Raw genomic sequence first — 26,990 nt, forward strand, 5'->3', positions numbered from 1 at the left:
TTGTTTCTGGGCTTGTTGTTGTGACCCCTGGCACTGAGGTTGTAGTCTCAACAACAGCTGTAGTAGAGGTTGTAACAGGGCCTGTGGTGACCTCCTTGGGTGGTTTTGTTGTCTCAACGGTTACAGTTGTTGCTTCTGAAGCAGTTGTTTCTACAGGTTTGGCTGTGGTTCCCTTAGTAGTTGTTGTTGATGGTACTTGAGTAGTCGTGGTCCCAACAGATGGTTTAGATGTTACAACAGTTGTTTCTGGGCTTGCTGTTGTGAACCCTGGTGCTGAGGTTGTAGTCTCAACAACAGCTGTGGTAGAGGTTGTAACAGGGCCTGTGGTGACCTCCTTGGGTGGTTTTGTTGTCTCAACCGTTACAGTTGTTGCTTCTGAAGCAGTTGTTTCTACAGGTTTGGCTGTGGTTCCCTTAGTAGTTGTTGTTGATGGTACTTGAGTAGTCGTGGTCCCAACAGATGGTTTAGATGTTACAACAGTTGTTTCTGGGCTTGCTGTTGTGAACCCTGGTGCTGAGGTTGTAGTCTCAACAACAGCTGTGGTAGAGGTTGTAACAGGGCCTGTGGTGACCTCCTTGGGTGGTTTTGTTGTCTCAACCGTTACAGTAGTTGCTTCTGAAGCAGTTGTTTCTACAGGTTTGGCTGTGGTTCCCTTAGTAGTTGTTGTTGATGGTACTTGAGTAGTCGTGGTCCCAACAGATGGTTTAGATGTTATAACAGTTGTTTCTGGGCTTGTTGTTGTGACCCCTGGCACTGAGGTTGTAGTCTCAACAACAGCTGTAGTAGAGGTTGTAACAGGGCCTGTGGTGACCTCCTTGGGTGGTTTTGTTGTCTCAACGGTTACAGTTGTTGCTTCTGAAGCAGTTGTTTCTACAGGTTTGGCTGTGGTTCCCTTAGTAGTTGTTGTTGATGGTACTTGAGTAGTCGTGGTCCCAACAGATGGTTTAGATGTTACAACAGTTGTTTCTGGGCTTGCTGTTGTGAACCCTGGTGCTGAGGTTGTAGTCTCAACAACAGCTGTGGTAGAGGTTGTAACAGGGCCTGTGGTGACCTCCTTGGGTGGTTTTGTTGTCTCAACCGTTACAGTTGTTGCTTCTGAAGCAGTTGTTTCTACAGGTTTGGCTGTGGTTCCCTTAGTAGTTGTTGTTGATGGTACTTGAGTAGTCGTGGTCCCAACAGATGGTTTAGATGTTACAACAGTTGTTTCTGGGCTTGCTGTTGTGAACCCTGGTGCTGAGGTTGTAGTCTCAACAACAGCTGTGGTAGAGGTTGTAACAGGGCCTGTGGTGACCTCCTTGGGTGGTTTTGTTGTCTCAACCGTTACAGTAGTTGCTTCTGAAGCAGTTGTTTCTACAGGTTTGGCTGTGGTTCCCTTAGTAGTTGTTGTTGATGGTACTTGAGTAGTCGTGGTCCCAACAGATGGTTTAGATGTTATAACAGTTGTTTCTGGGCTTGTTGTTGTGACCCCTGGCACTGAGGTTGTAGTCTCAACAACAGCTGTAGTAGAGGTTGTAACAGGGCCTGTGGTGACCTCCTTGGGTGGTTTTGTTGTCTCAACGGTTACAGTTGTTGCTTCTGAAGCAGTTGTTTCTACAGGTTTGGCTGTGGTTCCCTTAGTAGTTGTTGTTGATGGTACTTGAGTAGTCGTGGTCCCAACAGATGGTTTAGATGTTACAACAGTTGTTTCTGGGCTTGCTGTTGTGAACCCTGGTGCTGAGGTTGTAGTCTCAACAACAGCTGTGGTAGAGGTTGTAACTGGGCCTGTGGTGACCTCTTTAGGTGGTTTTGTTGTCTCAACGGTTACAGTTGTTGCTTCTGAAGCAGTTGTTTCTACAGGTTTGGCTGTGGTTCCCTTAGTAGTTGTTGTTGATGGTACTTGAGTAGTCGTGGTCCCAACAGATGGTTTAGATGTTACAACAGTTGTTTCTGGGCTTGCTGTTGTGAACCCTGGTGCTGAGGTTGTAGTCTCAACAACAGCTGTGGTAGAGGTTGTAACAGGGCCTGTGGTGACCTCCTTGGGTGGTTTTGTTGTCTCAACCGTTACAGTTGTTGCTTCTGAAGCAGTTGTTTCTACAGGTTTGGCTGTGGTTCCCTTAGTAGTTGTTGTTGATGGTACTTGAGTAGTCGTGGTCCCAACAGATGGTTTAGATGTTACAACAGTTGTTTCTGGGCTTGCTGTTGTGAACCCTGGTGCTGAGGTTGTAGTCTCAACAACAGCTGTGGTAGAGGTTGTAACAGGGCCTGTGGTGACCTCCTTGGGTGGTTTTGTTGTCTCAACCGTTACAGTAGTTGCTTCTGAAGCAGTTGTTTCTACAGGTTTGGCTGTGGTTCCCTTAGTAGTTGTTGTTGATGGTACTTGAGTAGTCGTGGTCCCAACAGATGGTTTAGATGTTACAACAGTTGTTTCTGGGCTTGTTGTTGTGACCCCTGGCACTGAAGTTGTAGTCTCAACAACAGCTGTAGTAGAGGTTGTAACAGGGCCTGTGGTGACCTCCTTGGGTGGTTTTGTTGTCTCAACCGTTACAGTTGTTGCTTCTGAAGCAGTTGTTTCTACAGGTTTGGCTGTGGTTCCCTCAGTAGTTGTTGTTGATGGTACTTGAGTAGTCGTGGTCCCAACAGATGGTTTAGATGTTACAACAGTTGTTTCTGGGCTTGCTGTTGTGAACCCTGGTGCTGAGGTTGTAGTCTCAACAACAGCTGTGGTAGAGGTTGTAACAGGGCCTGTGGTGACCTCCTTGGGTGGTTGTGTTGTCTCAACCGTTACAGTTGTTGCTTCTGAAGCAGTTGTTTCTACAGGTTTGGCTGTGGTTCCCTTAGTAGTTGTTGTTGATGGTACTTGAGTAGTCGTGGTCCCAACAGATGGTTTAGATGTTACAACAGTTGTTTCTGGGCTTGCTGTTGTGAACCCTGGTGCTGAGGTTGTAGTCTCAACAACAGCTGTGGTAGAGGTTGTAACAGGGCCTGTGGTGACCTCTTTAGGTGGTTTTGTTGTCTCAACGGTTACAGTTGTTGCTTCTGAAGCAGTTGTTTCTACAGGTTTGGCTGTGGTTCCCTTAGTAGTTGTTGTTGATGGTATTTGAGTAGTCGTGGTCCCAACAGATGGTTTAGATGTTACAACAGTTGTTTCTGGGCTTGCTGTTGTGAACCCTGGTGCTGAGGTTGTAGTCTCAACAACAGCTGTGGTAGAGGTTGTAACAGGGCCTGTGGTGACCTCCTTGGGTGGTTGTGTTGTCTCAACCGTTACAGTTGTTGCTTCTGAAGCAGTTGTTTCTACAGGTTTGGCTGTGGTTCCCTTAGTAGTTGTTGTTGATGGTACTTGAGTAGTCGTGGTCCCAACAGATGGTTTAGATGTTACAACAGTTGTTTCTGGGCTTGCTGTTGTGAACCCTGGTGCTGAGGTTGTAGTCTCAACAACAGCTGTGGTAGAGGTTGTAACAGGGCCTGTGGTGACCTCTTTAGGTGGTTTTGTTGTCTCAACGGTTACAGTTGTTGCTTCTGAAGCAGTTGTTTCTACAGGTTTGGCTGTGGTTCCCTTAGTAGTTGTTGTTGATGGTATTTGAGTAGTCGTGGTCCCAACAGATGGTTTAGATGTTACAACAGTTGTTTCTGGGCTTGCTGTTGTGAACCCTGGTGCTGAGGTTGTAATCTCAACAACAGCTGTGGTAGAAGTTGTAACAGGGCCTGTGGTGACCTCCTTGGGTGGTTTTGTTGTCTCAACCGTTACAGTAGTTGCTTCTGAAGCAGTTGTTTCTACAGGTTTGGCTGTGGTTCCCTCAGTAGTTGTTGTTGATGGTACTTGAGTAGTCATGGTCCCAACAGATGGTTTAGATGTTACAACAGTTGTTTCTGGGCTTGTTGTTGTGACCCCTGGCACTGAGGTTGTAGTCTCAACAACAGCTGTAGTAGAGGTTGTAACAGGGCCTGTGGTGACCTCCTTGGGTGGTTTTGTTGTCTCAACCGTTACAGTAGTTGCTTCTGAAGCAGTTGTTTCTACAGGTTTGGCTGTGGTTCCCTCAGTAGTTGTTGTTGATGGTACTTGAGTAGTCGTGGTCCCAACAGATGGTTTAGATGTTACAACAGTTGTTTCTGGGCTTGCTGTTGTGAACCCTGGTGCTGAGGTTGTAGTCTCAACAACAGCTGTGGTAGAGGTTGTAACAGGGCCTGTGGTGACCTCCTTGGGTGGTTTTGTTGTCTCAACCGTTACAGTTGTTGCTTCTGAAGCAGTTGTTTCTACAGGTTTGGCTGTGGTTCCCTTAGTAGTTGTTGTCAATGGTACTTGAGTAGTCGTGGTCCCAACAGATGGTTTAGATGTTACAACAGTTGTTTCTGGGCTTGTTGTTGTGACCCCTGGCACTGAGGTTGTAGTCTCAACAACAGCTGTGGTAGAGGTTGTAACAGGGCTTGTGGTGACCTCCTTGGGTGGTTTTGTTGTCTCAACCGTCACAATTGTTGCTTCTGAAGCAGTTGTTTCTACAGGTTTGGCTGTGGTTCCCTCAGTAGTTGTTGTTGATGGTACTTGAGTAGTCGTGGTCCCAACAGATGGTTTAGATGTTACAACAGTTGTTTCTGGGCTTGCTGTTGTGAACCCTGGTGCTGAGGTTGTAGTCTCAACAACAGCTGTGGTAGAGGTTGTAACAGGGCCTGTGGTGACCTCCTTGGGTGGTTGTGTTGTCTCAACCGTTACAGTTGTTGCTTCTGAAGCAGTTGTTTCTACAGGTTTGGCTGTGGTTCCCTTAGTAGTTGTTGTTGATGGTACTTGAGTAGTCGTGGTCCCAACAGATGGTTTAGATGTTACAACAGTTGTTTCTGGGCTTGCTGTTGTGAACCCTGGTGCTGAGGTTGTAGTCTCAACAACAGCTGTGGTAGAGGTTGTAACAGGGCCTGTGGTGACCTCTTTAGGTGGTTTTGTTGTCTCAACGGTTACAGTTGTTGCTTCTGAAGCAGTTGTTTCTACAGGTTTGGCTGTGGTTCCCTTAGTAGTTGTTGTTGATGGTATTTGAGTAGTCGTGGTCCCAACAGATGGTTTAGATGTTACAACAGTTGTTTCTGGGCTTGCTGTTGTGAACCCTGGTGCTGAGGTTGTAGTCTCAACAACAGCTGTGGTAGAGGTTGTAACAGGGCCTGTGGTGACCTCCTTGGGTGGTTGTGTTGTCTCAACCGTTACAGTTGTTGCTTCTGAAGCAGTTGTTTCTACAGGTTTGGCTGTGGTTCCCTTAGTAGTTGTTGTTGATGGTACTTGAGTAGTCGTGGTCCCAACAGATGGTTTAGATGTTACAACAGTTGTTTCTGGGCTTGCTGTTGTGAACCCTGGTGCTGAGGTTGTAGTCTCAACAACAGCTGTGGTAGAGGTTGTAACAGGGCCTGTGGTGACCTCTTTAGGTGGTTTTGTTGTCTCAACGGTTACAGTTGTTGCTTCTGAAGCAGTTGTTTCTACAGGTTTGGCTGTGGTTCCCTTAGTAGTTGTTGTTGATGGTATTTGAGTAGTCGTGGTCCCAACAGATGGTTTAGATGTTACAACAGTTGTTTCTGGGCTTGCTGTTGTGAACCCTGGTGCTGAGGTTGTAATCTCAACAACAGCTGTGGTAGAAGTTGTAACAGGGCCTGTGGTGACCTCCTTGGGTGGTTTTGTTGTCTCAACCGTTACAGTAGTTGCTTCTGAAGCAGTTGTTTCTACAGGTTTGGCTGTGGTTCCCTCAGTAGTTGTTGTTGATGGTACTTGAGTAGTCATGGTCCCAACAGATGGTTTAGATGTTACAACAGTTGTTTCTGGGCTTGTTGTTGTGACCCCTGGCACTGAGGTTGTAGTCTCAACAACAGCTGTAGTAGAGGTTGTAACAGGGCCTGTGGTGACCTCCTTGGGTGGTTTTGTTGTCTCAACCGTTACAGTAGTTGCTTCTGAAGCAGTTGTTTCTACAGGTTTGGCTGTGGTTCCCTCAGTAGTTGTTGTTGATGGTACTTGAGTAGTCGTGGTCCCAACAGATGGTTTAGATGTTACAACAGTTGTTTCTGGGCTTGCTGTTGTGAACCCTGGTGCTGAGGTTGTAGTCTCAACAACAGCTGTGGTAGAGGTTGTAACAGGGCCTGTGGTGACCTCCTTGGGTGGTTTTGTTGTCTCAACCGTTACAGTTGTTGCTTCTGAAGCAGTTGTTTCTACAGGTTTGGCTGTGGTTCCCTTAGTAGTTGTTGTCAATGGTACTTGAGTAGTCGTGGTCCCAACAGATGGTTTAGATGTTACAACAGTTGTTTCTGGGCTTGTTGTTGTGACCCCTGGCACTGAGGTTGTAGTCTCAACAACAGCTGTGGTAGAGGTTGTAACAGGGCTTGTGGTGACCTCCTTGGGTGGTTTTGTTGTCTCAACCGTCACAATTGTTGCTTCTGAAGCAGTTGTTTCTACAGGTTTGGCTGTGGTTCCCTCAGTAGTTGTTGTTGATGGTACTTGAGTAGTCGTGGTCCCAACAGATGGTTTAGATGTTACAACAGTTGTTTCTGGGCTTGCTGTTGTGAACCCTGGTGCTGAGGTTGTAGTCTCAACAACAGCTGTGGTAGAGGTTGTAACAGGGCCTGTGGTGACCTCCTTGGGTGGTTTTGTTGTCTCAACCGTTACAGTTGTTGCTTCTGAAGTAGTTGTTTCTACAGGTTTGGCTGTGGTTCCCTTAGTAGTTGTTGTTGACGGTACTTGAGTAGTCGTGGTCCCAACAGATGGTTTAGATGTTACAACAGTTGTTTCTGGGCTTGCTGTTGTGAACCCTGGTGCTAAGGTTGTAGTCTCAACAACAGCTGTGGTAGAGGTTGTAACAGGGCCTGTGGTGACCTCTTTAGGTGGTTTTGTTGTCTCAACTGTTACAGTTGATGCTTCTGAAGCAGTTGTTTCTACAGGTTTGGCTGTGGTTCCCTTAGTAGTTGTTGTTGATGGTATTTGAGTAGTCGTGGTCCCAACAGATGGTTTAGATGTTACAACAGTTGTTTCTGGGCTTGCTGTTGTGAACCCTGGCGCTGAGGTTGTAGTCTCAACAACAGCTGTGGTAGAGGTTGTAACAGGGCCTGTGGTGACCTCCTTGGGTGGTTTTGTTGTCTCAACCGTTACAGTAGTTGCTTCTGAAGCAGTTGTTTCTACAGGTTTGGCTGTGGTTCCCTTAGTAGTTGTTGTTGATGGTACTTGAGTAGTCGTGGTCCCAACAGATGGTTTAGATGTTACAACAGTTGTTTCTGGGCTTGTTGTTGTGACCCCTGGCACTGAGGTTGTAGTCTCAACAACAGCTGTAGTAGAGGTTGTAACAGGGCTTGTGGTGACCTCCTTGGGTGGTTTTGTTGTCTCAACCGTCACAGTTGTTGCTTCTGAAGCAGTTGTTTCTACAGGTTTGGCTGTGGTTCCCTCAGTAGTTGTTGTTGATGGTACTTGAGTAGTCGTGGTCCCAACAGATGGTTTAGATGTTACAACAGTTGTTTCTGGGCTTGCTGTTGTGAACCCTGGTGCTGAGGTTGTAGTCTCAACAACAGCTGTGGTAGAGGTTGTAACAGGGCCTGTGGTGACCTCCTTGGGTGGTTTTGTTGTCTCAACCGTTACAGTTGTTGCTTCTGAAGTAGTTGTTTCTACAGGTTTGGCTGTGGTTCCATTAGTAGTTGTTGTTGACGGCACTTGAGTAGTCGTGGTCCCAACAGATGGTTTAGATGTTACAACAGTTGTTTCTGGGCTTGCTGTTGTGAACCCTGGTGCTGAGGTTGTAGTCTCAATAACAGCTGTGGTAGAGGTTGTAACAGGGCCTGTGGTGACCTCCTTGGGTGGTTTTGTTGTCTCAACCGTTACAGTAGTTGCTTCTGAAGCAGTTGTTTCTACAGGTTTGGCTGTGGTTCCCTTAGTAGTTGTTGTTGATGGTACTTGAGTAGTCGTGGTCCCAACAGATGGTTTAGATGTTACAACAGTTGTTTCTGGGCTTGTTGTTGTGACCCCTGGCACTGAGGTTGTAGTCTCAACAACAGCTGTAGTAGAGGTTGTAACAGGGCCTGTGGTGACCTCCTTGGGTTGTTTTGTTGTCTCAGCTGTTACAGTTGTTGCTTCTGAAGCAGTTGTTTCTACAGGTTTGGCTGTGGTTCCCTCAGTAGTTGTTGTTGATGGTACTTGAGTAGTCGTGGTCCCAACAGATGGTTTAGATGTTACAACAGTTGTTTCTGGGCTTGCTGTTGTGAACCCTGGTGCTGAGGTTGTAGTCTCAACAACAGCTGTGGTAGAGGTTGTAACAGGGCCTGTGGTGACCTCCTTGGGTGGTTTTGTTGTCTCAACCGTTACAGTTGTTGCTTCTGAAGCAGTTGTTTCTACAGGTTTGGCTGTGGTTCCCTTAGTAGTTGTTGTTGATGGTACTTGAGTAGTCGTGGTCCCAACAGATGGTTTAGATGTTACAACAGTTGTTTCTGGGCTTGTTGTTGTGACCCCTGGCACTGAGGTTGTAGTCTCAACAACAGCTGTAGTAGAGGTTGTAACAGGGCCTGTGGTGACCTCCTTGGGTGGTTTTGTTGTCTCAACTGTTACAGTTGTTGCTTCTGAAGCAGTTGTTTCTACAGGTTTGGCTGTGGTTCCCTCAGTAGTTGTTGTTGATGGTACTTGAGTAGTCGTGGTCCCAACAGATGGTTTAGATGTTACAACAGTTGTTTCTGGACTTGCTGTTGTGAACCCTGGTGCTGAGGTTGTAGTCTCAACAACAGCTGTGGTAGAGGTTGTAACAGGGCCTGTGGTGACCTCCTTGGGTGGTTTTGTTGTCTCAACCGTTACAGTTGTTGCTTCTGAAGTAGTTGTTTCTACAGGTTTGGCTGTGGTTCCCTTAGTAGTTGTTGTTGATGGTACTTGAGTAGTCGTGGTCCCAACAGATGGTTTAGATGTTACAACAGTTGTTTCTGGGCTTGCTGTTGTGAACCCTGGTGCTGAGGTTGTAGTCTCAACAACAGCTGTGGTAGAGGTTGTAACAGGGCCTGTGGTGACCTCCTTGGGTGGTTTTGTTGTCTCAACCGTTACAGTTGTTGCTTCTGAAGCAGTTGTTTCTACAGGTTTGGCTGTTGTTCCCTTAGTAGTTGTTGTTGATGGTACTTGAGTAGTCGTGGTCCCAACAGATGGTTTAGATGTTACAACAGTTGTTTCTGGGATCGTTGTTTTGACAGATGTGTAAACATTTGTGGTGCCTGGAAGTGTCTGTGTTATTGGTCCAATTGAAGTTGTAGCTTCAGTTGTTGATACTGTAGTAACAGTTGAAGCCACAGTTGTTGTTTTCAAAACAGGTTTTGTAATTACAGTTGTAGTTTGGGGCTTTCCTGTAACTACACCAGCTGTTGTTTCAGGGCTTGTTGTTGTGAGCACTGTCACTGATGTTGTAGTTTCAACAACAGCTGTGGTAGATGTTGTAACAGGGCCTGTGGTGACCTCTTTAGGTGGTTTTGTTGTCTCAACTGTTACAGTTGTTGCTTCTGAAGTAGTTGTTTCTACAGGTTTGGCTGTGGTTCCCTCAGTAGTTTTTGTTGATGGTACTTGAGTAGTCGTTGTCCCAACAGATGGTTTAGATGTTACAACAGTTGTTTCTGGGCTTGTTGTTGTGACCCCTGGCACTGAGGTTGTAGTCTCAACAACAGCTGTGGTAGAAGTTGTAACAGGGCCTGTGGTGACCTCCTTTGGTGGTTTTGTTGTCTCAACTGTTACAGTTGTTGCTTGTGAAGTAGTTGTTTCTACAGGTTTGGCTGTGGTTCCCTTAGTACTTGTTGTTGATGGTACTTGAGTAGTCGTGGTCCCAACAGATGGTTTAGATGTTACAATAGTTGTTTCTGGGCTTGCTGTTGTGAACCCTGGTGCTGAGGTTGTAGTCTCAACAACAGCTGTGGTAGAAGTTGTAACAAGGCCTGTGGTGACCTCTTTAGGTGGTTTTGTTGTCTCAATTGTTACAGTTGTTGCTTCTGAAGTAGTTGTTTCTACAGGTTTGGCTGTGGTTCCCTTAGTAGTTGTTGTTGATGGTACTTGAGTAGTCGTTGTCCCAACAGATGGTTTAGATGTTACAACAGTTGTTTCTGGGCTTGTTGTTGTGACCCCTGGTACTGAGGTTGTGGTCTCAACAACAGCTGTGGTAGAAGTTGTAACAGGGCCTGTGGTGACCTCCTTTGGTGGTTTTGTTGTCTCAACTGTTACAGTTGTTGCTTCTGAAGTAGTTGTTTCTACAGGTTTGGCTGTGGTTCCCTTAGTAGTTGTAGTTGCTGTTACTTGAGTAGTCGTGGTCCCAACAGATGGTTTAGATGTTACAACAGTTGTTTCTGGGCTTGCTGTTGTGAACCCTGGTGCTGAGGTTGTAGTCTCAACAACAGCTGTGGTAGAGGTTGTAACAGGGCCTGTGGTGACCTCTTTAGGTGGTTTTGTTGTCTCAACTGTTACAGTTGTTGCTTCTGAAGCAGTTGTTTCTACAGGTTTGGCTGTGGTTCCCTTAGTAGTTGTTGTTGATGGTACTTGAGTAGTCGTTGTCCCAACAGATGGTTTAGATGTTACAACAGTTGTTTCTGGGCTTGTTGTTGTGACCCCTGGCACTGAGGTTGTAGTCTCAACAACAGCTGTGGTAGAAGTTGTAACAGGGCCTGTGGTGACCTCCTTTGGTGGTTTTGTTGTCTCAACTGTTACAGTTGTTGCTTCTGAAGTAGTTGTTTCTACAGGTTTGGCTGTGGTTCCCTTAGTAGTTGTTGTTGCTGGTACTTGAGTAGTCGTGGTCCCAACAGAAGGTTTAGATGTTACAACAGTTGTTTCTGGGCTTGCTGTTGTGAACCCTGGTGCTGAGGTTGTAGTCTCAACAACAGCTGTGGTAGAGGTTGTAACAGGGCCTGTGGTGACCTCTTTAGGTGGTTTTGTTGTCTCAACTGTTACAGTTGTTGCTTCTGAAGTAGTTGTTTCTACAGGTTTGGCTGTGGTTCCCTTAGTAGTTGTTGTTGATGGTACTTGAGTAGTCGTGGTCCCAACAGAAGGTTTAGATGTTACAATAGTTGTTTCTGGACTTGCTGTTGTGAATTCTGGTGCTGAGGTTGTAGTCTCAACAACAGCTGTGGTAGTGGTTGTAACAGGGCCTGTGGTGACCTCTTTAGGTGGTTTTGTTGTCTCAACGGTTACAGTTGTTGCTTCTGAAGCAGTTGTTTCTACAGGTTTGGCTGTGGTTCCCTTAGTAGTTGTTGTTGCTGGTACTTGAGTAGTCGTGGTCCCAACAGAAGGTTTAGATGTTACAACAGTTGTTACTGGGCTTGCTGTTGTGAACCCTGGTGCTGAGGTTGTAGTCTCAACAACAGCTGTAGTAGAGGTTGTAACAGGGCCTGTGGTGACCTCCTTGGGTGGTTTTGTTGTCTCAACCGTTACAGTTGTTGCTTCTGAAGCAGTTGTTTCTACAGGTTTGGCTGTGGTTCCCTTAGTAGTTGTTGTTGACGGTACTTGAGTAGTCGTGGTCCCAACAGATGGTTTAGATGTTACAACAGTTGTTTCTGGACTTGCTGTTGTGAATCCTGGTGCTGAGGTTGTAGTCTCAACAACAGCTGTGGTAAAGGTTGTAACAGGGCCTGTGGTGACCTCTTTAGGTGGTTTTGTTGTCTCAACTGTTACAGTTGTTGCTTCTGAAGCAGTTGTTTCTACAGGTTTGGCTGTGGTTCCCTTAGTAGTTGTTGTTGATGGTACTTGAGTAGTCGTTGTCCCAACAGAAGGTTTAGATGTTACAACAGTTGTTTCTGGGCTTGTTGTTGTGACCCCTGGCACTGAGGTTGTAGTCTCAACAACAGCTGTGGTAGAGGTTGTAACAGGGCCTGTGGTGACCTCTTTAGGTGGTTTTGTTGTCTCAACGGTTACAGTTGTTGCTTCTGAAGTAGTTGTTTCTACAGGTTTGGCTGTGGTTCCTGTAGTTGTTGTTGCTGATGGTACTTGAGTACTGGTGGTCCCAACAGATGGTTTAGATGTTACAACAGTTGTTTCTGGGCTTGTTGTTGTGAACCCTGGTGCTGAGGTTGTAGTCTCAACAACAGCTGTGGTAGAGGTTGTAACATGGCCTGTGGTGACCTCTTCAGGTGGTTTTGTTGTCTCAACTGTTACAGTTGTTGCTTCTGAAGTAGTTGTTTCTACAGGTTTGGCTGTGGTTCCCTTAGTTGTTGTTGCTGATGGTCCTTGAGTAGTGGTGGTCCCAACAGATGGTTTAGATGTTACAACAGTTGTTTTTGGGCTTGCTGTTGTGACCCCTGGTGCTGAGGTTGTAGTCTCAACAACAGCTGTGCTAGAGGTTGTACCAGGGCCTGTGGTGACCTCCTTGGGTGGTTTTGTTGTCTCAACTACAGTTGTTGCTTCTGAAGCAGTCGTGGTCCCAACAGATGGTGATGCAGTAACTGTGACAAAACAAATTGGGTGAAAAATAATAAAAAATAATTCTTTTGTAGACAAATTTTTTTGTTGGAAATTTGTATTTTTTGCAGTCCTTGACCTAAAAAAGGAACCTCAGTGAATAAGCTGGTTAGATTCTCCCACCTGAAGTTGTACTTCCAAGTGTGCTGAATGTAAATAGGGTTGTTGTCGGGCCAGGGGTGGTGGTAATTAAGCAGGGATTCAGGGTCCTGATTATGGTCCCATTGGCCCCACATTCAGCTGTCATGCAGTGTCCTAGGCCATCCGTGGTGTTGTAGATGGTTTCCCCATATTTGTAGGTTTTTCCATTGATGTAACAATGACAAGCTGCAGAAAGAGATTATATTTTATTCCATTTTGCCACAGTAAATAAAACAAAGAATGAATAAAGACACATATATGTACTTACAGGTCACATTGTAGCTGCATGTTATTCCACTGTCAGTACAGGAGCTTTGAAAGGAGCAAGAAAGTTATTGTGATCAGGTTATGACTTTGTAGTATTTTATTTGGAAAATTGCTTTGAGATCTACACACACAGACAAAAAAAGGATATAGTTTCCAATTTTTAAAAAATAATTATACCACAACATTTTCGTGTTACATTTACCTGAATACAAAAGTCTATTTGTATTGAAGGCATTTTTCACATATAATTACATACGAGAGAAGACAGACAGAAAAACAAACACAAGCAAATACAGTAAGCCTACCACCCCCCATCCACATCCCTGTTATGGTAAAAATAAATAATCAATGAACGTCTCCCATGGTTACAACCAGAAAACAAAATAAAATACAATCAAGTAAGGTATGAGGTCCCAAGTGTTGCTAGAATGTATATCACAAACATTAGGTAGACAGAATAATAATGGAAGGGGCAGGTCTTATACTGACTAGTTAAGTTTATGTGATGATGGTAGTAAAGCCAGGAAAGAACCCCATATTTTCTCATATTTTTTTGGATTCCTCCTCACACCAAATAAGGTTTTTTCAGGTGTGTTATATGATGTTAATTAATTTAACCATTGTCTCTGCAATGGAGGAAGCTCTGAATTCCAATTCTGCAGAATACACTTTTTACCAGCTGTGCTGAGAGTAATATGAAATATTTTTTTGTGAAAGTCATATTAAGGCCTTGTATACCTCCCGAAATCCATACTCTCTGGTCAGGTGGGATCTTGGTTTTTGCAGTTATTAATTAAGTTAACTAATTTAAGTTATTTTAATTATGTATTTCCAAAATTCTTCCAGAAGAAGACAATTCCAGAGCATATGATGCAAGTCCCATCACAGGTTTTACATCTCTGACAATTTGGAGATGAGTTACGGTGTATTTTATGCAGTCTATGTGGAGTATAATAAGTTCTATTAAATACATTAAACTGTATTTGTCTTGTGTTTTGTTAAAAATTAGTACAGTCTGAAAGATTTCAAGGATATTACACCAGCCACTGTCATTATACCTACAGTCAAGATCTGATTCCCATTTATTCTTCCTGTCAATTTTATTGGAAATTGCCCAGTTACTATTTAAAATGGTGTAAAAAGCAGATATCTGCCCCTTACTAGTGTTCAATGTTTCACACAATAAATGTTTTTGAAACGGGGATTCTGGGGGGATACAAGGAAAGTCTGTATAGTTGTTGTCTAATCTGAAGGTATTTAAATAAGTTATGGTTTGGAATTTTAAATTTCTCTTTCATTTGTTGAAAAATTGAAAATGTAGCTTGAAAATATAAATCCTCAACTGTTTTTATGCCCTTACTGACCCAATTTCGTTGTATAGTCTGAGTTCAGAAGGCTGAGGGGACGATGAGAAGATCCTCCCGGTTGACTGTGGTTCTCTTATTTGGTTTTGGCTACAATAATATTGTTGCCAAAACCGGGCAAGACCGGGCAAGGATCTTCAAAAGTGTATTTTTGAGAGAGTTAGTGAGAGTCTTATTAGTCAGTGCTTTGTTAAGCATGTTTGTTAAATGGGTTAGAAGCTTATCAGAGAAGTTAGACAGAATTAGAAAATTACTGTCATTAGAATCTAGTTTAGGCAGGGTTAATGAATTTAAGAATGCTGGTTCATGTTCTGTCTTATAGTGTCTCATAAAACAACTGAAATTCATGATTGATATCACTTGAATTAAAGAGGGACCTTCCACCATCTGTAATAATTGAGTGTATAACTCTCTCATTTTCTTCCCTTTTAATTTGCCATGTTAGTAGCTTGCTAGTCATGTTTTCAAATCTCTAGTAGTGGTAGCTGGTCCTTGTTAAATCAGCCTCATCCTTGTTAATACACAAGTTATTATACTGAACCCATTTTAAAGCCCTTAAGCCCCTACCTTGTGCGAGCTATATGGAGGAATCTGACCTCTAATATATGCTTTTAAGGCCCCCCATATAATAGCACGAGTAGAAGAATTTATATTAGTTTCCATGAATAAGTCAATATGAGGTCTCATAAAACTAATGAATTTGGGGTTCTTAAGCATATAAGATTTGAATCTCCAGGTAGAAGATGTTGGTTGTGCGTTATCCATATAGTGAGTGAGCAGGAATCAACTTGAGGCCTATTGTCCAATTGAAACGTAGACAGTGCCCACTGTTGGAATCAAGCTAAATAGCATGCAGACTCACTTTAGTCGTACGCCTTGAGATTCATTAATGTGCCTTATTGATTTTTTTGGAGATAATTTTAATTTTTTGAGGATGTCAGGGGCTGGATCGAGATGGTCCATGGGCCGGAACTGGCCACTGGTTTATAAAGCCCCATTACTCAAGTGAAACAACCCACTGTCTGCCTTTCATAATTCAAGGTGTCCAACCAGCAATAACGTTACCTGATTAACATTATGAAATCGCAGAACAACATGTTTTTTTTGTCCGCCACATTCTTACACTTTAACTCACCAAAAATTGCGTGGTAAGAAAAGAACAGAACCTGATTAAAGATTGCTGCAAAGGTAGGACAAGAGCTTAAAATTCTCTGGCTATTGTGCTTCTGGGTTGAATGATAAGGTTTTCATCCATGCATTGCATACTGGCATGATTCCATAGTCAGCGGCTATTTTATTGGTCTGACAATATCCTCTCTACTGATTGGTCAAAGTAAGGATACAATCACTCAAAAACATAAAACATTTTCTACTCAGTTATCTCCATATGAGACTTACCAGTCATAACAGTTGTCCGATGGAACCTTATCTCCGATGCTGTATTGGGTACCTTTGTCATCATAGCAGCCACATTGGTTCCTGGGGACGCACTTCATGGTGTCTTCATTAAAGTAGGGCTTTTCTGGGGGACACTGTGGATAGCAGCCTGCAAAACCATTACAATTTTCTGATTTCAATGTTCTGCATTCATACAGCCCTTTAGAATTTGCATCTCCTCCACCCATTTACACACACACACACACACGCACATGCACACACACACACACACACACACACACACACACACACACACAAGATAGTGGCCTTACAACTACAGGTTCAGCCCAAGGACATTTCAGTGTGTGGAGAGGAGGAGCTGGGACTTTAACCACTAACTAGCATGTGCATTTGTTTTGAAAGTGAGTGAAAGAAAGTTAAAAACTCCTGTGTTTAAGATTCTGAAATTATCATTTGAAACAATAATTGCAGAGTATAACTGTGGAGTGGAAGATTTTTTGCTATCCTGCCAACACACAAATAAGCCTTAAATTATAAAATAAATAAAATGAATAAATAATAAATAAAATGACAGATAGTGAGCTGGATGGTGTGAGGGGGCACTTAGAAATCAAGTGCTGCATTTTTGCTTAATTATATTATTTCTCTGTGTTGTTGCCTGGTGCATCTCTGCGGCTCAGGGTTGGGAATCTGTGATTTATAGCACTATTGCAGCAGAGCAACAACATAGCAAGCTTGAATGAGGACATGGTTTCCCCTAAGATGGAGTTGAAGCAGTGGAGGTGTCACACGTGCACAGAATCTTTTTTCTATGTTCACAAAGTAGAATGACTGTGAGGTTTCTATTGGTCCACCAGCTCGATCTCAAATTAATTATATCATTATCTCGGGAAAACAAAGTTTCATTATCTCGAGATCTCGAGCAAATTATCCCGTTATCTCGGGAAAACGGCAGTTGTTATTTCGAGATAATAACTCGAGATCTCAAGAAAACAAATGAAATTAACTCGTTATCACGGGAAAACGGAGGAAATAAAATGTATGAATGCGTGGCCCTTTAGGGCTTCCGTACTTATGAGCTCCCTCCCTTCCTCTGGTTTTACAGCAGGACTACCAGGGTACCCAGGGTGTGGACAGGGGAGGACAGCCAAGCCGACACAACTAGCCTAATGAATGAGCTAAATAGCCTTCTAACAAAATGAGCAAAGAGTCAGAATGAGGTTGTTAAAGGATTGCATTTGGTCCACGGTCCACCAGTTGAATAGGTCTGCAGTAGACAGTAATGTTGCTGAAGTCCGCTGCGTTGGCTGCAGTGGTCTGTGTGAACTGGGATTAGAGGGGTCTGTAAACTGACCAGCGAGGCAGTTAGCTGGCTAGCTAGCTAGCTACCCCTAAAGGCACTTATAGGGCTACTCAAGCCTGAAATGTTTTCCATTTGCCATCAATTTTAGTATAACTGCCCATATTTTAAATCTACACAGTTGATTCTGTAAAATATTCCCAGAAGTGAAGTTATTGATGAAAAAGCATACACAAATTGTAAATAAAACTCCAGTAGCCTATGGTGCTTGTTCATATGTCATTCCCACAGATTTATATTTTAATTAAAAAGTAAATTTATTGAATTGATCACTATTAGTTTTCAAGTTAATTAGTTATTAGTTATTTTATATAACATCCACACCCTATAGAAAATGCCACTTAACGCCTGGTCTTTTAACACAGATTACACAAATCAAGAAGATGACACAGACAAAATTCTGTCTGACTTACCTTCCAAAGCAGTGATGAGGTTGGAACAGTTTCCTGATGGATTCCTACATGTCTTCATGCAGTCAGCTCCACAGGGCTTGTAGTGCCACTCACAGCCATCAGGGGAGTTATAGTAGTCACAAAAAATAGCTGCAACAGATAAATAAATGTTACATTTACAAAAGTCAGGGTGTTACTCATTAAATCTGTAGGCTAAATATAAAACTTCTGATTTTGTTGGAGGATCCAAGAGTGGCCCTAAGTCCATAAATCCTTTAGCCTGGTGTGTGATGGTTGCCAAACTTACGGCATAGCTTTGGAGTTCTCCATCTAACGCAGGCCCCAGCTTCATTGCAAGCTTTGGCATAGGCAGCCACAGCATTGCAGAGACACTCACAGTCCCCACCAGTGTTACAAGCACAAGAGTCTCTCACGCAAGAATCAAAGTATGGACCAGGATCAACCTTAAGCACACAATAATGTTCTGTTAAGTAACCCTATAAGCAGTGAAATTGAAGCAACAGCAGACAGACTTTATCATCAGTGTAATGGTGTAATAGTGGACCAACATTTTTATTGGATGCAAAGGCTGACCAGCCAACTGATCAACACACAAAGCAATTAGTGTTTAGTGCCAAAGAGAAAATGGAAAAAAATACAATTTAGAAGTTTCAGCATGTGGAAGTTCTAATTCACACATGAATAAAACAAACTGAAAATAGACGTACATAATTTACAGGCGCAAATGTCCATTTTTATGAGGAAATTTTCATTCAGATGCGAAAAAAGCCAATCACTTGTGAAAATGACACTGGCACTTTATTTTTTACATATTGAAATTTAAGTTGACATGTGACAATAGCCAATTGCATAGGAAAATGCGGAATTCACATGTGAAATAACAACTTTAACGTGTCATGTTTTGTTGTATGGAAATTCTAATCAACGTGTGAAAAAGCTACTCAAATATGAATGTATGTAAATCACATGTAGAAAAAATACATGTGGAAATTTTCGCTCTTATGTGGAAAACAAGGCAAGTTCACATGTGAAAGTTTCTTTTCACATGTTAAAATTTTAATTCACATGTGATATTGTGATTTTCACATTTGAAAACACAAATTGTACATTTGACATTTTTGTAAGGATACCATTGCAGTTAAATTGACGTTTGTTTATGTGCATTTTTGTGTAGCCATGTCAGCATATTTGCTTTCACCATAGTTACCTGTGAATGACAGCTCTGGAAAGTGACACTGGTGATGATGCTACACTGTTTCTGGGACCAGGCTGCACGGTAGCGGTTGGAAGCACAGGGATCAGTGATTAGTTGGGCGTTTGGGCATGTGGATGAAACCTTCCAACTGTTACCAAATTCGAGAACATCCGCCACTGTCTCCTGGGAGCGTGTGGTGAAATCGTTTTGACTGTTGCCATCGTAGTTTCCGCACAGACCACAGACTTGACCCTGAGAGGGAGGAACCCAATGCTTGTTGTTACTAAAATATACTTCACTTCAGAATCATAGGTTTGGTATTTTCATTTTAAGTCTTTACTGTCCAGCTGACAATGTGCTGCCAATGTTGTATGTAACATTTAGCAAACCCATGGCCTTTGCCACATGAAACTTTGTCCTGTCTTTAAAATTGCCATATGATTACCCAAGAGCTGCTGACTACAAAATACCTCGGAGTGTAACATCAGATTTTAAAGCTACATTTCTTTGAGAAATGTACAGTTGTGGTCAAAGGTTAACATGCACTTGTAAAGACAACTCTCCTGTTTCTGTGATAAATGAGAGGAACACAAACTACTTTGTCACAAAAACATTCATGAAGTTTGGTTCAGTAATTAATTTATTATAGATCTTCTGAAAATGTGTCCAAATCTGCAGGATCAAAAATATACATGCAGTAATTCTAATATTTGGTGAAATGTCTCTCGGCCCTTTTCACCTCAGTTAGATGCTTTTGATATCCATCCACAAGCTTCTGGATGAATTTTTAACCACTCCTCTTGACAGAAACGGTGAAGTTCAACTAAATTTGTGAGCTTCTTGGCACAGACTTGTTTCTTCAGCACAGTCTAAATGTTCTGATGGGGTTCAAGTCTGGACTTTGTGAAGACCATTCCAAAATGATGTGTGTTTGGATCATTAACCTGTTGGAACACCCAACTAAAGCCAAGGCCCAATCTTCTGCTGATGATTTTAGGTTTTCCTGAAGAATTTGGAGATAATCGTCCTTCTTCATTATTCCATTTACTTTCTGTAGAGCAGCAGATCCACTGGCAGCAAAACAGCCTCACAGCATAATACTACCAGCACCATGCATGACAGTAGGTGTGGTGTTCTTGGGGTTAAAGGCCTCACCTTCTCTCCTCCAAACATATTAATGCTCATTGTGACCAAACAACTCAGTTTTTGTTTCATCTGACCACAGAGTTTTCCTCCAGAGGGTTTTTTCTTTGTCCATGTGATCAGCAGCAAACTTCAGTCGAGCTTTAACGGGCCTCGTCTGGATCAAGAGCTTCTTTCTTCCACAGCAGCCTCTCAGCTCATGACACTGACACCTGTCTTTCAGCAGCTTCTAATTCATTGCAGACTTGCTTTTTGGTGGTTTTTGGTTGACTCTTGACCACCAGACCAGTTTTCTCTCAGCAGCAGGTGATAGTTTGTGTTTTCTTCCTGATTTTGGCAGTGATGCAATTGGCCATGTAATTCTTAGTGCTGTATCGCTCATCAACATGTTGCTTACTATTTCAACAACTGTGCCATGTACTTCAACTTACAAACTGCTTTGAAATGGCTCCAACTGACTTTCCTGACTTGTTCAAATCTAAATGAGCTCTTTCAGATCAATGCTGAGCTCTTTAGACTTTCCCATTGTAGTCTTTGTGGCTGAGTCTCACGGCTGTATCAAACAAGTCCTGAATGGACCCAGAAAAGTCACCAGCTATCAATCCAAATAACTCAGAAGAAATTAAGAGGCCATGCTACAAAGTAAATTTGATTCACACAACTTTCTATTATCACCAAAATTGATCGTTTAAGTTACTGTATGTTTATTTTTGATCCAGCAGAATTGGTCCCATTTTCAGAAGACCTATAATAAATTAATTACTGAACCAAACTTCATGAATGTTTTTGTGACAAAGTAGTTTGTGTTCCTCTCATTCATCACAGAAACACGAGAGCTGTAGAAATCATTGGAACTGAAGACTGTCATGATGAACATGTTCTTTACAAGTGTATGTACACTTTTGACCACGACCGTAAATTTAAAGCTGAATTAATCAATTTTCTCTAGAGTCAAGAAAAATTTAAAACAAGTACCATCATAGTCCTGACAATAGTTACGACCACTGTGTAAGCAGAAAGCAAGAGAATCCTGCCATGTTTCAAATTAGAGGACAAATTTAATTCCCATATAAACTCTCCTTCTAGCTCTGTTTTGTCTCCACCCAGTCCTGAGGAAAACATCCTGTCCCTAAGCTAGATGCAATGTTGACAAGAGCAGCTAACACCCAACCCAAAGACTTAAGCTAAAAGAGACTGAGTTGGTGATAAGTCTTGTGGCTGTAGTGATATTAGTAACCCCTTTTAATCTTTATATCTGTTAATCAATATGTTAATAAAAAATACTGATTAATGTAAGTTGCTTTGTGGAACAAAATATCTTGCTGTCAATCAAAAAATGCAGGTTTGATCTCTTACCTGGAACTGTGGGCTGAGTTTGATGAAAAGACTGGTCTTCTGGTCCCACATGAGCACAAGTCCCGGTTTGATCGTCACGACCAGGTAAATACCCATCTTGTGTACCTGAGAAGGCAACACCTGCACGCTGCCCTTTACCAATTGGAAATTCTCATCTTTAAGTTGAAATTCATTATCCTGTGGAAATTCAAATGAAATAAACATGGATTTTAATAATGCACCATTTAAGTGAAAAAACAATCACTTGGTCAAAATTTCTAGTTTTTTTAATTTTCACCTTAAAAGTTCAATGCTATTTATTAAAGGAGACAGATTATACTAATTTTCAGGTTCAGTTCATTTTCTTGACTGCTTTATCCGTGAGGGTCGCGGAGATGTTGCCGCTTTATCCCCCCCTTTCGGGGGGTTGCGGGGGTTACTGGGGCCAAATCCAGTTCTTATATGGGCGGAGGCCAGGGTATATCCCTGGACGAGTCGCCAGCTCATCGCAGGGCCCTCTGACGGCAGAGGCTGCCACGCAAGGTGCCAACTGCGCGTCAGGAGCAATTTCGGGGTTCAGTATCTTGCTCAAGGACACTTCGGCATGTAGCTCAGTTCCGCCCAGGCGAGCCGGGGTTCGAACCAGTGACCTTCTGGTCACTGGTCACCTGCTCTACCCACTGAGCTACAGCCGTCATTTTCAGGTTCATAATTTTATTTGGTTTTAGTACAGGAATAGGTTTACATGCTTTAATGCTCAAAAAACACACTGTCCAGTGCTGGAGCACTGTGTTCCCCCTCCTGTCTGAAACACTGTTTTAGCTCCTGTCTCTTTAAGGCCAGTTGCTCCTGAATTTCCAGTCTGCTCTGATTAGTCAGCTCACAGGTGCCAGACCCAGTACGTCTAACAACAGCAGAACAGCTGTGCTAAATCAATTCTTATGTGCCAAACTAGCCGTGAAGCATAAATTATGCAATTGACTTCAGCCCTGTCCACACATACATGGGTCTTTCTTAAAATGTAGCTTTTTCTATGTGTTTTAGCCGTCCATGCACACATCAGGTCACTGAAAATAGGGCTTTTGGAAAACTCTGGCCAGGGTTAATTTATTCAGAAGCACTGTTTTCAGTGTTTATGTCTGGACGGGCAAAACCTCAGATTTCTGGAAACGATGACGCAGATGCACATGTTTATCAGTGTTTGTAGCACCATTGGCAAATGTTAACTGTGAGTATGAGTTTTGACATTGAAGTATTTGAGTCAACGGAATGGATATTATACTGTTTAACGTTATATCTAAAAGACACAAACAGATATTGGTAAAACAATGATGGAAAAGAGAGACAGGGTGCTTAGAATGTTTTTATCCAGATTCATGTTCCCCTGCCTCGTTCATAGTGGAGTATACAATCTGCTTCCTGTTTTTGCATGTTTCCGTGTTATTATTGATTTTACAGTGGACCTTATGCCTCCAATTATGGTATGAAGCAAATACAGATACGTTTCATTTTGGTTTATTGCTAACTTATCAGAGGCATTGTAAAAATGATCGGTCCAGCCCTACAGATTATCATTTCAGTCAATATCCTAGCCAAACATTACTGTTGGCATTCTGATCTAGTGTTTGAGGTAGTACATGTGTAGTTGTAGTAGTAGTGTGTTTTGATTACCCCCAGGAAGATCTTGATGGTCTTGGAGCAGGTGGTTCCTGTCGTTCCACATGGAACATTCTCAGTGATAATTCTGAAGCTGTTGTTACCCTGTTTGTTGCCACAGTAGTCCTGAATAAGGGACAGACACAAGATGCTATTACTCGACACAGTTATTATCATAGATACAATAATGTTTTCTGGGTAAGACCTGGTTGTTGCAGGTCTGGGAATTCCGTGGTAAGTAGGTGGTAATTACCAAGCAACGTATTTGTAATGTCTTTGCAATTTCCTCCAAATTATCATAATAATTACCTCAAAATGTATTGAAAATTCCCCCATGTTATTTAATAAAAACATTCTGCTATTTTCCAATAAGCAATTAATAGATAGCTGGTAACTGAGTTATTATTATACACAGGTACTTAAATGATTGTAAATATTAACTTTTTTCCTGTTTTTAATTTATTTGCTAATGTATTGTTGTCTCAAATATATAAAAGAGTGACATTTAACAACTGAATTGAAGAATAAAAACATTTAAAATGTGAAATTAGGAACTTGATTCTTAATTATGAAGTAGCATTTATCTGTAATTAGCAAGTTACGGTGACTAACTACAAAAGATATTAGTACATTTTTTCAAAGTGGGACTGATCTGCTGAAGTGATAGAAATTGCTGAAAATGCAAATGGTTAAAAAAATATAGTTTAATTTACTGACCTGCAGAAGTCGGAAGTTAAAATGTCATGATCAGCAGAGGTTATGCAGAAACCAGTTGAAAGTTTCCTGGAAATGTATTAGAGAAACTACAAGCTAATCAACTGCCTATTGGGAAATAGCAGAATATTATTATTAAATCATATTGGGATGATTTTCAACCAATCTAAATGAATTTTTGTGCTAATTTAGGAGGATATTTAAAAGAAATTCCAAATATGTCATTTGGTTATTTCCAAAAGCTGACCGAGAAATTTGCAGACCTGTAAAATGAAATGTGACCGTTTTCTGAAATAACCATTCAATGTATTCCTGTGGTTGATTCAGATGACTGATAGCTGCCTCCCTTTTTACCGATTATTCTCCTACATCAATATCACAGCTTTATTAAGATTTTGTTGCTAATGCTAACACAACATTTCCTTCTGCTGTTGCTTCACATTAAGTGTTCAACTAGCCAAACAGAGGGTAGCTTGAAGATGCCACAGGAAGGTCAATGTATTTGTGACCATTCATCTACAATACATCTATAAAACTAGAATTACCACATTGTCTTTGTATGCATCCATACTCCTGTCAAGTTGCTGTTCCAGAGCTATGGTGCTGAATAATGGCCAAAACATTTATGCAAAATATTATATAGTCACAGTACATTTAATTGCTGACCTTTTGGATATGAAATGTCATAACTTATTTGACATTTGTGCATCAAATTGTATTGTACTTATTGTATGAATTCATGAGTTATGGCCAATAATTTGTTTTTTGAGGTCACAGTGACCTTGACCTCTGACCAACACAAGAATTTCCCTCAATGAGTTTCTGAGGTATCGCATTCACAAGAATGGGACGTACATATGGACAACCCAAAAACACAATGCCTCTGGCCACAGCTATTGCAGGCATAGAGGCATGCTCACCCTCAACTTATCAGCAAGGTAACCAATTTACTGTGTCCTGCTGTTGCTGCTGTGTGCAGAACTACTCGCACTGTGTGCAGAACTACTCGCACTGTGTGCAGAACTACTCGCACTGTGTGCAGAACTACTCGCACTGTGTGCAGAACTACTCACACTGTGTGCAGCATGAATTCAGATCATGGCCGTTCATGTCATGAAAGAAGAGGCTGGAATATTTGACCATTTGCTGTTGTAATTAAAGTGCATTTGCTGTTACCATCGGACCAAAACAACGAGGATGAACATTTTATGGATTACAACTTTAATTACTGTCCATCTGCCACTTTACCTGTAGGAGTGTGTATTCACAGTCTCCATTGAAGTCAAATCTCTTATCATCAAATGTGATGTAGTGACCATCGCCATAGATCCCACAAACTGCATCACACACATTGGTGGTACATGTGAACTTCCTGTCTCTGCAGTAGCTGGGGAGACACACATCAGACACAAACTTTAAATCATGTAAATCTGTGTAGAAAAATCATTAAATAGTTGTTTTTTTTATATACCAACACACATGGATAAAATTGTTGGTACCCTTCCGTTAAAGAAAGAAAAACCCACAATGTTCACTGAAATAAATTGAAACTGACAAAAGTCATAATAAATAAAAATTTACTGAAATTAACTAATGAAAATCAGACATTGCTTTTGAATTGTGGTTCAACAGAATCGTTTTAAAAAACAAACTAATGAAACTGGCCTGGACAAATATGATGGTACCCTTAACTTAATATTTTGTTGCACAACAAAAGGCAATCAAGCGATTTCTGTAACTCTCAATGAGACTTCTGCACCTGTCGACAGGTATTTTGGCCCACTCCTCGTGAGCAAACTGCTCCAGCTCTCTCAGGTTTGAAGGGTGCCTTCTCCAGACTGCATGTTTCAGCTCCTTCCACAGATGTTCAATAGGATTTAGATCAGGGCTCATAGAAGGCCACTTCAGAATAGTCCAATGTTTTGTTCTTAGCCATTCTTGGGTGTTTTTAGCTGTGTTTTGGGTCATTATCCTGTTGGAGGACCCATGACCTGCGACTGAGACCAAGCTTTCTGACACTGGGCAGCACATTTCGCTCCAAAATGCCTTGATAGTCTTGAGATTTCATTGTTCCCTGCACAGATTCAAGACACCCTGTGCCAGATGCAGCAAAGCAGCCCCAGAACATAACTGAGCCTCCTCCATGTTTCACAGTAGGTACTGCTTCATTTTGAAGCTGATGTGACTTGCCAAAAAGCTCCATTTTTGTCTCATCTGTCTAAAGGACATTCTCCTAGAAGCTTTGTGGCTTGTCAATATGCATTTTGGCAAATTCCAGTCTCGCTTTTTTAAGATTTGCTTAAATCTTCCTCGGTCGTCTTCCATTAAGTCCACTTTGGCTCAAACAGCGATGGATGGTGCGATCTGACACTGATGTACCTTGACCTTGACCCAGGGCATTTTTCAACATTTTCATTAAACAGCCATATTTAGGTGGCTGCTATGAGTGACTACTATTTGATGCAGATAGGTGGCTGTTGGGCAAAATTATCTATTGGGCAAATAGGAATTCAAAACTACATTCTCACTTATCTCTCTGTTTAGAGTGGTAACAGTGAACATTGTCCTCTAGCCACAGCAAATAGACCAACTGTTGGATGCAGGGGTTTGTCAGATATTGGTGAAAAATTGCTTAAAACCACCTAGTACAAATCTGAGTAAGTGATATCCTTTAATCTAACCCCAATCCTTCAAACCACAGAGCAAATCTCACTTAAATTGAGATGGAATTTAGAATTACATGGTTTCACACAAATATGTGCCCCGACTTGAGACATAATAGTTCTATGTACTACAGTTCAAATGAATGTGTGTTGGACTTTTTGTGAAAAGTGTTAGCTAGACTTGGTTGTAGTGAGCTACCGTTTACTGATTAGCTCATGGCTCAGTTAGCCATGGACTGTCATACTATAGCCTCTCGCTGTACAAAGAGGTATTATGGGACAGGACGGGCTGGGGCTAGCTGGTTAGCATGCTAATTTCAGAAGATATCTCTATACAAATGCAACATTGTTTCTTTACATTATGTTGATTTAATGTTTTTTGAGTGTTTTAAACCTTTAACAAAGTGTGGTCATATCTTACAAATGGCCCTTTTTAACTCAATGAATTTGTCTGTTTAGTCTGTTTGTTTCTTTACATATGTTTTATTTATTATGTCTTGACCAGTGTCTCGTCTTTTATTTCTTATCTTAATTTTTGTGTTTTCACTATTGGCAATCTTTGAACTTGATTGTAGAATTACTAGTATTTAGTCTTCAGCTTGTCAAGTTAAAATGCAGCCTAAAACCATTGTGTTGGCCAAACTCTTTGAAAGGAGTGTTTAGTGTGTGCACTTCCATTCAGACTGGTGTGTATCTTAAGCACTGTACAAACCAGGTGTTGCAGTCCACAGTCAGTGTCTGTCCAGGCTGGTAGACCTGTCCATTGTGCAGACATGGACAGCTTGTCTCATTGATACAGCCTCCTGCTCCATCTGACACCAAGCCAGCAGGGCACATGCAGCCTGATGTACAGCCTGTACTTATCTGTATCCAACCAAAGCAGAGGACAAAAAGCAGATGTGAGCCAAACAGGACCCATGCATATACATTTGAGTGTATCGGTGCTATGCTTTACTTAC

General features: G+C 42.1%; 1 protein-coding gene across 1 annotated transcript in view; it reads right to left on the reverse strand.

Annotated features, from left to right (window-relative positions):
- The window catches only part of LOC140994834 (uncharacterized), a 65,403-nt gene that overhangs the window by 22,418 nt on the left and 15,995 nt on the right, over positions 1–26,990 (reverse strand). Inside the window, exons 20-33 of the mRNA XM_073464645.1 lie at positions 26,744–26,895; positions 24,617–24,755; positions 22,670–22,780; positions 21,020–21,196; positions 18,533–18,772; positions 17,612–17,768; positions 17,326–17,454; positions 15,553–15,700; positions 12,792–12,835; positions 12,530–12,709; positions 10,048–11,670; positions 9,350–9,810; positions 4,115–8,971; positions 3,800–4,012 (exon numbers count right to left, since the gene is read on the reverse strand). Of these exons, the coding sequence (XP_073320746.1) occupies positions 3,800–4,012; positions 4,115–8,971; positions 9,350–9,810; positions 10,048–11,670; positions 12,530–12,709; positions 12,792–12,835; positions 15,553–15,700; positions 17,326–17,454; positions 17,612–17,768; positions 18,533–18,772; positions 21,020–21,196; positions 22,670–22,780; positions 24,617–24,755; positions 26,744–26,895 (8,631 nt within the window). The remainder of the gene's footprint in view (positions 1–3,799; positions 4,013–4,114; positions 8,972–9,349; positions 9,811–10,047; positions 11,671–12,529; positions 12,710–12,791; positions 12,836–15,552; positions 15,701–17,325; positions 17,455–17,611; positions 17,769–18,532; positions 18,773–21,019; positions 21,197–22,669; positions 22,781–24,616; positions 24,756–26,743; positions 26,896–26,990) is intronic.

This window comes from Pagrus major, chromosome 4 (assembly GCF_040436345.1).
Source record: "Pagrus major chromosome 4, Pma_NU_1.0".
Taxonomy (NCBI): domain Eukaryota; kingdom Metazoa; phylum Chordata; class Actinopteri; order Spariformes; family Sparidae; genus Pagrus; species Pagrus major.